The 12,225-nt window shown below is 48.1% G+C and overlaps 2 protein-coding genes across 3 annotated transcripts; one reads left to right on the top strand and one right to left on the bottom strand.

Moving 5' to 3' along the window:
• Positions 1-1,647: 1,647 nt before the first annotated feature.
• On the top strand, positions 1,648-6,533 carry LOC136543710 (probable polyamine transporter At3g13620). Its single transcript, XM_066536087.1, has 2 exons — positions 1,648-2,694; positions 5,888-6,533. Exons 1-2 carry the CDS (start codon positions 1,731-1,733, stop codon positions 6,457-6,459), a joined length of 1,536 nt encoding a protein of 511 aa, XP_066392184.1. The 5' UTR covers positions 1,648-1,730; the 3' UTR covers positions 6,460-6,533.
• Positions 6,534-6,660: 127 nt separating this feature from the next.
• LOC136543718 (glucan endo-1,3-beta-glucosidase 4-like) lies at positions 6,661-10,824 on the bottom strand. 2 transcript variants are annotated; one of them, XM_066536100.1, is made up of 5 exons: positions 10,555-10,824; positions 8,869-9,065; positions 7,407-8,330; positions 7,294-7,321; positions 6,661-7,159 (listed from the first exon to the last, which is right to left on the bottom strand). In XM_066536100.1, exons 2-5 carry the CDS (start codon positions 8,936-8,938, stop codon positions 6,826-6,828), a joined length of 1,356 nt encoding a protein of 451 aa, XP_066392197.1. In that variant the 5' UTR covers positions 8,939-9,065; positions 10,555-10,824; the 3' UTR covers positions 6,661-6,825. The 2 variants fall into 2 exon arrangements, with proteins under 2 accessions (XP_066392197.1, XP_066392191.1); XM_066536094.1 differs by having other exon boundaries at positions 8,869-9,000; positions 10,555-10,821.
• Between the last annotated feature and the right edge of the window lie 1,401 nt (positions 10,825-12,225).

Here is a 12,225-nt window from a genome sequence, read left to right as displayed (position 1 = left end):
CTTGCTGGTATCCAAGTCAAGCATAGCTCGTATAGCACTTGGGCTTTCATCCTTTTCTATTTGCCTTGCCGGTTGCCCACTCCAATATGTACAGGTGACGCTAGCAGTTTGATATTTTGCTGAAATCCAACTTCCTGCCAATGATATCTCCTTCATTGCTTCACGTGAAGAGGTCTCGTACATGAGGCTTCTCCGAAAATGTACTAGAGAATATTTCTTGGCCGGCTCGTAAATATACATCAATTAGAAGATCTTTCTTGCTTTCAATATCATCGGCCGATCTCTTTCTTTCTAGAGAAAGCTTACCAAATTTTGGTGTAAACAGTTTAGCATTAGCGATTTAGTTTCTCCCTCTATATCCATTTCACATGTTGAATTATTTTAATCATTTACTTTCATATATTCATATTCCCAATCTCAGTTAGCATCTGGATAATATTTGACAAACTAGATCAAGCAAAGGATTATTGCCACCGGTTAAAATCCAGGCATGTGCTTGTAGTCTTAAATAACCACGTCTATGACTGTTGTTGCCCATTTTCAAAATTTCAAATAAACTATATGAAACTTGGAGATTCTGGAGTTTATATGAAAATTGTTTATATGACTAACACAATACCATGGAATTACCTTGCCTTTCTGCTGATTGTATACTCATGTTAATTTTTATTTGCAACATACGAAAGCTTTGCTAAATCATCACTTTCACTATATGCCGTCTCATGTTTTATTGGGTCACATTTGTATGTTCCTATAGTACTAATGCTGAGATCAATACTGTTGTGTTTCTCTAGAAGAATATCTTAAATTTCATCAAATTATGATGGTGTTTACATTTTTGTTATTTCCCAATTTTGACTATGCATGTAGTTCTGTTGATTGTTCCAGACTCCAGAGGCACAGTAAAATTAAAACTGGGTTTTGATGGCCTAAATTACAATATGACTACTACAATGATATTAATTATTAGAACACGGTACTGGCCCCGTTCGGCTTGCTGAAAATTGACTGAAAACACTGTTCTGGCTGAAATGTTGTGAGAGAAAAACACTGTTCCGACTGAAAAAAGAAGTCGAACAAGCCGAATTTAAGGTAAGCTGATCAGGCCTTTGCTGAATATATTCTCTAATTGTTAGAACATAGTAATATCTTTGCTCAATATATCCTCCTGCCTTTTTTTCCGTGATTTTTCTTGGGCCAATAGTTGTTTTACAAGGAGACTATGTTTCACATGTGATTTCTCATATTATAACTTCATGTTTTGTGGACCTTCTTTTGTTTGAATGATGATCTGTGAATGGCTAGCAACCTAGCTAAGGCCATAAGTTTGCTTTTACATAGAAATTACTCAGCGTTGATAATGGAAAATGATTTAACTATGCCTGAATATGAGTAATTAATGTAAATGAATCTTATATCTTCTTATTATTGAACAAACTGCTATCATACTTTCGATCTTGGTTTCATGTAAGTATGTGTCAAATAAGACATCGTCAACTTATTTCAAACGTGACAAATATCTATGGGTCAGTTTGCTCCAACTCGTTGAGGCACGAGGCTAGGCAACACACTGATCATCTTCGGATGGACTCACATATCACACGCTGGCATGACACAGGGAGGCGCGCGGCAACGCCACGCCTGTTTCCTAGTACGCCCTATGCCCGCATGAACGCTCAGCACACTTGCTCCGCTAGCTCTCTAGAGTACCGAGGCTCTCACCAGTCACCATGAACCAGGAGATCCAAATAACAAAGCTGCCGTCGCAACGCCAACAGCAACAAGAACTACCACTGCCACCAGAAGATGGCACCATCGTGAAAGATCACACGTCGCAAGACGAGCAGCAACAGGCGGCGCAAGGTCGCCACGGCGCCGTGCAAGGCGGCGGCCACCATCACCACCGCCACCGGAGCAGCAGCAAACTGACGGTGCTCCCGCTCATCTTCCTCATCTACTTCGAGGTGGCCGGCGGTCCGTACGGCTCCGAGCGGGCGTTCCGCGCAGCGGGCCCGCTCTTCACGCTCCTCGGCTTCCTCGTCTTCCCCTTCGCGTGGGGCGTCCCGGAGTCGCTCGTCACGGCCGAGCTCTCCGCCGCGCTCCCCGGCAACGGCGGCTTCGTCCGGTGGGCGGACCTCGCCTTCGGCCCGTTCGCCGGCTCGCTGCTCGGCACGTGGAAGTACCTCAGCTGCGTCATCAACATCGCCGCCTACCCGGCGCTCGTCGCCGACTACCTGGGCCGCGTCATCCCCGCCGTGGCCGCCGGCACGGGCGGCAGGACGCGCACGGGCACGGTGGTCGGCATGACCCTGTTCCTGTCCTTCGTCAACTACACCGGCCTGAGCATCGTTGGGTGGGGCGCCGTCGTGCTGGGGCTCGTGTCCCTGGCGCCGTTCGTGCTCATGACCGGGATAGCCGTGCCCAAGATGCAGCCGCGGCGGTGGACGGTGCAGGTGGAGGGCAGCAAGGACTGGCGCCTCTTCTTCAACACGCTCTTCTGGAACCTCAACTACTGGGACAGCGCCAGCACCATGGCCGGCGAGGTGGAGCGGCCGGAGCGCACGTTTCCCCGGGCGCTGGCCGTGGCAGTCGTGCTCATCGCTGCCAGCTACCTGCTGCCGCTCATGGCAGCGACCGGCGCCACGGACGCGCCGCCGGACACGTGGGCGAACGGCTACCTGGCCGATGCTGCCGGTACGTATAAACTGAAGGAGTTGATATACTTTGTGTGCCTAAATTTTTTGAAATTTTCAAGCAACAATCTTACACAATAAACTATTACAATTAAAAAGAAACAACTCACAAGGTACAACTTATAATTTTTTTTCTATAGCCAAACAATAACAAAATTGCATGTTCTCTGAACAATAAAAAAATCAGACATGCAAAATATAGGATAAGTGCTCATATATGTATGTGCAATCAGAGTCTTCGTATATACTCTCCTGTTTGGTCGTTTATTGGAGACAAAAAATGATTCCTTGTGTTCAGTTCTTGTTTGTTGTCAACTATGGATTGGACCAATGCAATTTGTTGGCTCTAGGTGACCTCATCGGTTCTTCGGATCAAATAATAATGGCCGTCGTTCCCTAATTTTTTACAATTTGGTACTTTTTTTAAGAAAATTTACGTTTGACCCCCTAGAGACGTAAACTCATCTTTGGACCCTGAGGGTCGGCGCCGAGGTAACACGTCTCGGCGTCACAGATCTTAGCTCCGAGGTGCCTGGCCGAGCACAGCAGGTGGCGTTGACGTGACCGGTACCTCGGCGCCAGAATACATGGCGCCGAGGTCGGCACCACATATCTTGGCACCGAGCTCGGCGCCACGCACTCTGGCGCCGAGTATGGATTCAAAATTCACAGCCAAGTTTCCCTTGCCGAGGCTGCTTTCATTTCTTCCTCCAATCTCTCGGGTTCTTCCTCTCCCTAACCCGTCCAATCTCTTGAATCGACGAATTTGACCTTGGATACTTGGATTTGATCCATACATCTTCGCGAGCAAGGTATCCTCTCTCTCCTTATCATTTTTACGCATTGATTTGGTATATATTACGTCTATTTTGCAACCCTAGATTAGGTAATAGGGTTATAAAATAGACGTAATATATACCAAATCAGTGCATAAAAATGATAAGGGGAGAGAGGATACCTTACTCGCGAAGATGTATGGATCAAATCCAAGTATCCAAGGTCAAATTCGTCGATTCAAGAGATTGGGCGGGTTAGGGAGAGGAAGAACCCGAGAGGTAGGAGAAAGAAATGAAAGCAGCCTCGGCAAGGGAAACTTGGCCATGGGTTTTGAATCCATGCTCGGCGCCATGTATTCTGGTGCCGAGGTACCAGCCACGTCAACGCCACCTAGGATGACCTGTTGTGCTCGGCCAGGCACCTCGGAGCCAAGATCTGTGGCGCCGAGACGTGTTACCTCGGCGCCATGAGTCCTGGCGCCGACCCCCATGATCAAAAGATGAGTTTACGTCTCCCAGGGAGCTAAACGTAAATTTTCTTCAAAAAAAAAGGATCAAATTGTAAAAAAATTGGGCCGGCGTTCAAACAACGTTGACACCATTTTATTAGAAATTACTACTAATCATTTCACTGTCAACGTGCATATAGCGTAACGGTAGTGGACCTGTTATGTCACGTGTGACCTACAGGTAGGAGTTTTGACTTCCCATTGTATAAGTTAAAAAAAAAGGTTCACTTTGTGTGTTGGTTCGTGAACTTTTTTCTTGACCATGTGGTTTAGATTTATTCTAATATAAAATATCTTGTGGGAGGCAAACGTAAGATCATGTTTTTATTCGTAACTAGATATAGGCCATGTTTGGTTCCGACCTCCTAAAACTTTAGTTCCTAAAAGTTTTAGGCAGCCTTCTAAAACTTCCTAAAAGAGTATTTGGTTGCATCTCCTAAAACTGACTAAAAGCAGTAAATGTTGTTGAACAAAGACACTTTTACCCTTCTTTAGGAGAGAGAGAGGGGGGGAGGGGGCAATAAATGAGGGGTAGTGGGGGTCCAGGAAGGACTTTAGGAGGTTTTAGGAGAGGGTGGAGCTTCTAAAGAAAAACCAACATCCTAAAACTTTTAGGAGGTTTTATGATGGGGTGTTTGGTTCTTTAGACAGATTCTATCCAGATTTTAGCTCCTAAAGCATTTAGGAGGGGGAACCAAACAGGGCCATATATATGCCCATGCGTTGTTAATGTGTACGGTGATGCATGTAGTTTGCGGCTTAGATAAACATATTAAAAAATCATTTTTGTGGTGTTGGTTCCTGAACTTTTTTCTTGGCCATGTGGTTGAGATTTCTTCTAATAAAATATCTTGTGGGAGGCAATGGTGGGATCTAGTTTTTACTTGTAATTGCATCGATAAATCATACTAGGTGCACGAATAAATTTCATAAAACTAGCACTACTTAGTCATAGTACCCTCAAACGTAACCTACAACTATTTTAACAAGTATCATAGAAGCACATCTATTTTTGACGCTTAGCTACAATACTGCTACAACTTTATCGCATAACTAGTTTTGCATCTACTCCGTTGAAAATTACATATCTAGATACATAGTAAAATTTATGAATTTAGAAAAGTCAAAACGACTTAGAACGGAGGGGATATATAGCAAAGTGGAGTTCTATTGTAATATAAGGCATTATACATGGATCTAATTGGAACGTGTCGAGTGACCCCAACCGGGAATATATGTGTACCCTGTATTTGAAAGGCGTTGGGCCGAGTAACTACAAAGGAAAGTATTAGTGGCCCCAGCTAATACTTATGAGTTACTAAAACATGTCTCCCGTGCTCTATACAAGGAAAACTTATTGGTCAACAATTTTGTACTACGGAATATTAAAGATACCTTTTAACTAAGGCCTTAAGGCCTTGTTTAGTTCACCAAAACTCCCAACTTTGGCACTATGCAAAAAGAAGATTCCCCGTCATATCAAACTTGCGGTACATGCATGGAGTACTAAATGTAGATGAAATCAAAAACTAATTGCACAGTTTGCTTTAACTTTATGAGACGAATCTTTTGAGCCTAATTAGTCAATGTTTGGACAATAATTCACAAATACAAACAAAATGCTACAGTGGGGAATCTTTTACTATGCAAAGTTTGGCCATCCAAAATTGGCCGAACTAATCGCACCCTAACTGAGACATCGAGATGATAGAGATTCTCCTGAAAAGCACTCAAAAAACAAACAGGGGAAAAAAAGAACGCAATGAACAGTGTATGACCTGTGACCGCTATTTCAATCAATCTGAAAATGTCGGCAAATCAAGAGTTGCATGACCGGCGATGGAGGCCCATGTAGTAGGCCCGCTATCATACACAAGGCCTGAAACTTGGGTGCGTGCGCGTGTTGCAGGCATCATCGGAGGCCCATGGCTCAAGTACTGGACCGAGGCCGGCGCTGTTCTATCGTCCGTGGGCATGTTCGAGGCCCAGCTGAGCAGCGGCCCGTTCCAGCTGCTGGGCATGGCGGAGCTGGGCCTGCTCCCGGCGGTGTTCGCGCGCCGCGCCACCCTGTCGCGCACCCCGTGGGTGGCCATCGCCGCCTCCACGGCCGTGACGCTCGCCGTCTCCTTCCTCAGCTTCGACGACGTGGTCTCCACGGCCAACTTCCTCTACAGCCTGGGCACGCTGCTGGAGTTCGCGGCGTTCCTCTGGCTGCGCGCCAGGCAGCCCGACCTGAAGCGCCCCTACCGCGTGCCGCTCCCGCTGCCCGCGCTGGCGGCCATGTGCGCGGTGCCGTCCGCGTTCCTGGCGTACGTGTGCGTCGTGGCCGGGTGGAGGGTGTTCGCGCTCGCCGGCGGGCTCACGGCGCTCGGCGTTGGCTTGCACGGCGCCATGAGGCTGTGCAGGGCCAAGAGGTGGCTCAGGTTTGAAGGCCAGCAGGGACAAGGAGATCATGCTGTCGCACCTGCACACACGGTTTGAATTTGAACTTTGAAGTTTGAACTGTCACGGGTAAGCAGATCGATGCGAAAAACAGGATGCTACATCCTACATTTCTGATTCCAAACCTGTAAAAATGTAATTCATCATTGTACTAAAGATTTGTGTCGTGTCATACATACATATATCCATGCGCTCATCTCATCAGAACCAAGGCACCCTGACTGTCCCAACTCACATACATACAGATATTCGCTTCATATTTACTTCTATACATAATAGAAATCTGATCTGACACAGGCATCTACATGACCAGTAGCTCAATAATCAAGAACATGTTGTGACACGAGAGAAAAGGGATGTCTAGTCTCTGCTAGAGGTAATAATCCAGGTATCTGCATCGGTAATTCACATCGCATCCAAGGACACAAGAAGAACGGCGACGGCAGCGGCGGACAGAGCCGTCAAGCCGGCGCGCGACAACCCACGGGACACGCCGTTGTAAGGGTTGAGCGTGCCGCTCGGCCCGAACGACCCGGTGCCATTGAAGGAACCCGGCGGGGTGCCGAATCCGGGTCCAAAGCCGCCTCCAGCTGGCGGGGTGAAGCCGGACGGAGGGGTGAACTCCGACGACGACGGGGGGGTAGAGCCGACTGGAGGCGTGAAGCCCGTCGGAGGGGAGAGGCTGGTCGGCGGGCTCGCGCCCACCGGCACGCTCGAGTTGGAGCCTCCCGCCGTGGAGCTGAAACAGCAACGCGTGCCAAGAAAACGAGATCACGTCAGACTGTCAGTCTAGCAAGCGTTCCGAGTGGTTGGCAGAACATAACAGAACTGGTGCGTGCAGAAATTGCAGTTTTTGAAATAAACCGTGCTCACCTTCCCGCGAAAACGCAAGAGCCTGAACCTGAAACGAGCAGTCACACGAAGGCGTTAATCAGTGCTCACGAACACTGCTCGATCTCTTGAGGTAAAAAGGAAAAGAAAAATACTTGGGTCATTGGTGGTGGTGGTGGCGGTGCCGTTGAAGGAGCAGGTGGCGCCGGTGCTGGCCATCTTCTGGTAGTAGTCGTTGTAGGCGTAGGACGCGAGCGCCGGCAGGTTGTTCTGCTGGTAGCAGGCGCCGCCGGGCTGGATGGCGGAGCAGTCGGCGTGGCCCGGCCCGCACGCAAAGTTGAGCCCGGCCTGCAGCGCCGCCGGGTCCGCGTTCTGCAGCGCCACGCAGAACGTCCCCGTCGCCAGCGACCGCCGCTGACCACCCGCACCCGGGTAGCCGTAGCCGTATCCGTAGTAGTAGTACGGCACCACCGCCACGCCGCCGGCGGCCGCGAGGTCCGCCGCGATCACGGGGACGCGCGAGACGCCCAGCGCGCGCATCGCGGCGTACGCGGAGTCGACCTTGGCGTCGCTGGCCTCCGACGGGCGCGACTTGAGGAACAGCGGCGAGCCGGACGACTCGAGGAAACGCAGGACGTGGGCCACGACGCCCGACCACGCCGGGTCGGCCAGCGCCTCGCCGGACAGCGCGCTGGACACCTTGACGCGGCCGCCGAGGCCCGCGGCGGCGAGGGCCGAACGGAGGTTGACCATCGCCGGAACCAGGAAGTAGGCGCTGCTGCCCGGGGAGCTCGCCAGCAGCACGTCGTCGCCCGCCAGGACGTGCGTGATCCTGGTCGCAGGGAGGAACCGCGCGACGTTGGCGGCGACCCAGAGGTCGGCCTCCTCCTGGAACTCGGCCACGTGCTCCAGCTGTTCGTTGGGGATGGTGACCATCACCTCTGCGTCGTCGATGCCTGCCAGGGAGCTCAGCAGCTGAGGGTCGGCTCCGCACACGCGAGCTTGCCTTGTCTGCTTAGACTGAACGATCTTGGCGAACTCCGACGGAGAGTTTTCTGAAGCCATCATCAGTACTACACCTGCGGGTTTGTGAAAAATAGAAATTTGTACTGTAATATAAGTAAATCCGGCTTTAGCCCAAATAGCAATGCATCCCAATACACTGTAATTCAGACTTCAGTATTTCAGAGCAGAATTTTAGACGAAATTAATTACTGGTTACACGTGCCAAACAGCATCATTGATTTTATAAAACGAGATAATAGTGAGAAGATCGTTCAGATAAACTTGGGCATGGCACAAGTGTCCTTACGCCTTTGTTGACTCGAGATAAGGCATGGAAAGGGTGTAAAAGGCACAAGCATATCCCTACCCCTTTGTAGCTTATGAAAAAAAAGGCCCCTTGCAATCCTCTACACTTTATTCAGTTATCGGCATACATGACATGCATGCATTTCTAGCGAAGTAAAGCATCTTTGGGGACACAAAAGAAAGTCGTTTTTAGGGATGACAGAAAAGGATAAAGAAAGAAAAGTGAGGAAGGAACTAGGAACCCGGTGCCACTGAAGACTCGGGGGGAAAAGGCGTGTAAACCTGCGTAGAACGTAACATACATACCTGATGCGTTGCAGAGAAGGAAGGCGAGGGAGAAGAAGAAGATGCATCCCTTCCATCTTTTCTGCAACATCCTCGCACCCCCCAAGATGTGCAAGCGAAGGCCTTGTGTTGTGCTAGCGACTCCTCCGATAACTGAAATTGTCAGCTCGACGGTTTTCAGAGTTCAATGCTGAGATAACTGAAAAATATATATTCCTCTGTTGAAGAATATACAATATTTTAATTTTAACTCAAAATTTAACCAAGTAATAAGAGAATACATCAATATCTATTACAGAATGAAATGAGTTTTGTTGAATTTAACATGAAACATGTACTAATAGTGTATATATTTCATATTGCAGATATTAATATATTTTTCTAAAAAATTGATCAAATTAGAAGAGTCTGACCTAAAACAAAATTAAAATGGCATGTACCTTGGAACTTAAGGAATAGTATTTACTTTCTGATGACAACCACATAAAAGCAGCCATTTGACTTACGTGTGTATCCTATGAAATTTTATACTTTCTCCGATTACAGTTTATTTTTTAGAATCAACTTATGTAAAAAATCTTGAAATCTTGTTAAAAATAAAAAAAAATTAACATCTACAAGTTCAAATACATGAACTTGGAAAACATATTTAATAGAGAATTTGATATTATCCGCAGTGATGTACGTTTGTAGACTGTTTCAAAAGCTAGGAAAGTTCTACTCCCTCCATCCAAGAAAAATGCAATTCTAGATTTGGAGCAAGTCAAAAAAAAAAAGTTTGTGAACAATTTTATAGAAAATAACTTCGACATTTATGGATTTGAATTTGAAACGAAGAGAGCAGGGCAGTTGTGTAGAGAGTCGTGTGACACCAAAACATGCTACTATTAAAGACTAATTAAGCTAGTGAGACAGCGCGTGTCAAGATCATAGGCAGGTTAGGTTGCAGATGTTTCGAGTTCCATGCTGAGGTGGAAGTGGAAGCAACCACAATCCAACAGCAACGTGTATGTATCACTGTCAGCGCACGGCGCAGTATGTGCGACGTCACAGGGGAAGCGAAAGAAGGAAGGAAATAATTGAGATGCGAATACGGACCGGAACTCGCTGCTGATATGCTATGCAGACTCTTCTGGTGTCAGTGTCTGGCCAAGAGCATCGCCCAAGTGTCAACAAACTGTGGGAGCGCAGTGTCACTCAGGCTGAGTGAAGGTGAGGACCCATGCGTCCGTCTATTCCAGATGGTTGGTGAACTAAAACACCTAATCGAAGTAGTTTGTGAGCAGTGACTGTTGCCTTGCCTATGGAATGAAGAAGATAAGTAAAGTGATGGAAGTAGCCTTGCCAGCATGGTGGTTGTTACCGGGCCAGAGAAGATCAGGAAAAATTCATCTGATTTGATTTGCGGTTCGGCAAGGCAGCAGCCAGTGTGGTGTGATCAGTGCTGGCAGTGCATGGATTGCAGCACCAGGAGATCGAACGATAAACGAAGAAGGCGCAGTGCAAGAACCTAAGAGCTGCTGAATGGAAACAGAGTAGGTTGCAAGCGAGGGGAAGGAAACATGCGGCATGCCCAGAACTAAACTAGAGAAGAGGAGGAGGAATTACACAGACGAGAAATAAATAAGAGAGGAAAGGAGAAGCTAGAAAGCAAATAGCAGGCAGGCGATGAGGATCGCAAGAAATGGGGGGAAGCCATGGGCGTACCTCGGGCTGAAGCTCCCGTTTCCCGATGGGCTCCGATCCTATCGCCTTCCTTTAGCTTGCTTCTCCCGGACGAAACGAAAGCCTCGATCGGAATGCTTATTAATTTGGTGAAGCGAGCAGGTGGCTGGCAACCGCGGAGAGGAGCAGGGGCGTGTGGGTATGTTGTGTGTACCAGCACTAGGGGCCGGGGAGGGAAGCTTGGAAGCTGAGGCTCCTCTGGCTTTATACGCACAGCAGCGCCAGGTGCAGGCAAATGAGCAGAGCAGGATCGAGCGCGCGATTAGGACGTTGGAGATGAGGCGGTGGGTGCAGCGGCCAAAGAAAACGAAAACGGCATTGGCTTTCTCTTGCGATACGATATGTTGGCGGTAGTCCTGCGGGTAGGATCACGGCGGCCACTCCTGGCACGCACATATCAACTGAGCCGCCGGTGTCGCCGAAAGATGGACGAGCCACAAATTCTTTTCAATTTCAATTCCTTGCGGGCTGCGGCAGAATGGAATGCCAGATGCAGAATCCCTTTTTAGGCAGCTTTCTTTACCGAGTAGGACTATTCAGCGTGTTCGTTGGTATAGTATTTTCCTTTCACAACGAACCAGTACTAGTCGGGCTTATCAGCCTAGAAACTTACTAGCGAACAGGCTAGTTGCGAGGAATCAATCCGGCTAGTGAAAGCTATACTATAAATTAAAGTAACGAGTCCGGCCGGAATTCTTGCTTGGCTTCATCCCGGAGAAACGAAACGGGGCCTAAGTGGGAAGCAAGAACTGGCTGATAGCTAACGGAAGCTCCCCGAGCTAAAGTCGACGATTACAGGCACGCGGCACAAACTGCTCCAAAGAAAGAATAGGGCGCGGCGGCCGTTCCGAGCAGGTGGCCATCCACGCATCAGCTTCCTTTCCTCTTCCAACCAAACTTCGTTTCCCCGTCTCACGAGCTACATACACATCGCCCTCCCGCTCTGCTTTTAGCTTCTGTCTGCTCCAGAGCGAAACAAAAGCAGCAACAGGCCAACAGCATCCACGCCAGATCATCCGCCCTTGTTTGCGTGCGTCCACTCAGGTGACGGCGCGCCGCTAGCCACGGATGGGATGTTCATCCACCCATCCATCATCCGGGCTAATAACTTTAGAATTGCATCAATCATCATAAGTGGAATCCAAAGGCTAGTTTTCCAATGAATTATGGATAAGTCTCAGCCTCAAGTAGAGCGCCACGAGTGCTTGCTGCGTCCTGCCTTTCGATTGCCGACGGGGTTCTCACATGCAGGCACACAGCAAAGATACACCCACTCTGTCGGCCCCTACTTTACATTAATACCATCCTTTGTTCTGTACTACATATACTGGCCCTGCTTCTCTTATAATTCGTCTTTGTCAGCTTGTTTTTTCAGCGAAAATCGTGTTTTCTCTCACAGCAAATCAGCCGAAACAATGTTTTAGCTTGTTTTTTCAACGAAGCAATAAAGGCCACTATCAGAGATAGATCCTACCGGCAACCTGCCTCTGTCTCCATATCCGCACCAAGCAAACCATCTTATCTTACTATTATAATTAATCTTACTATGATTACTTAGGGTCCTTGTTCATTAGAGCGTGATCTTACCTTAAACTATCCCAATCTTCACATCTCCACATCCATCTTAATTACTCCCTCCGTCCTATAATATAG

This window comes from Miscanthus floridulus, chromosome 1 (genome assembly GCF_019320115.1).
Source record: "Miscanthus floridulus cultivar M001 chromosome 1, ASM1932011v1, whole genome shotgun sequence".
Classification (NCBI taxonomy): domain Eukaryota; kingdom Viridiplantae; phylum Streptophyta; class Magnoliopsida; order Poales; family Poaceae; genus Miscanthus; species Miscanthus floridulus.
The sequence above is the reverse complement of the archived record's forward strand: the minus strand, read 5'-3'. Positions and strand labels throughout refer to the sequence as shown.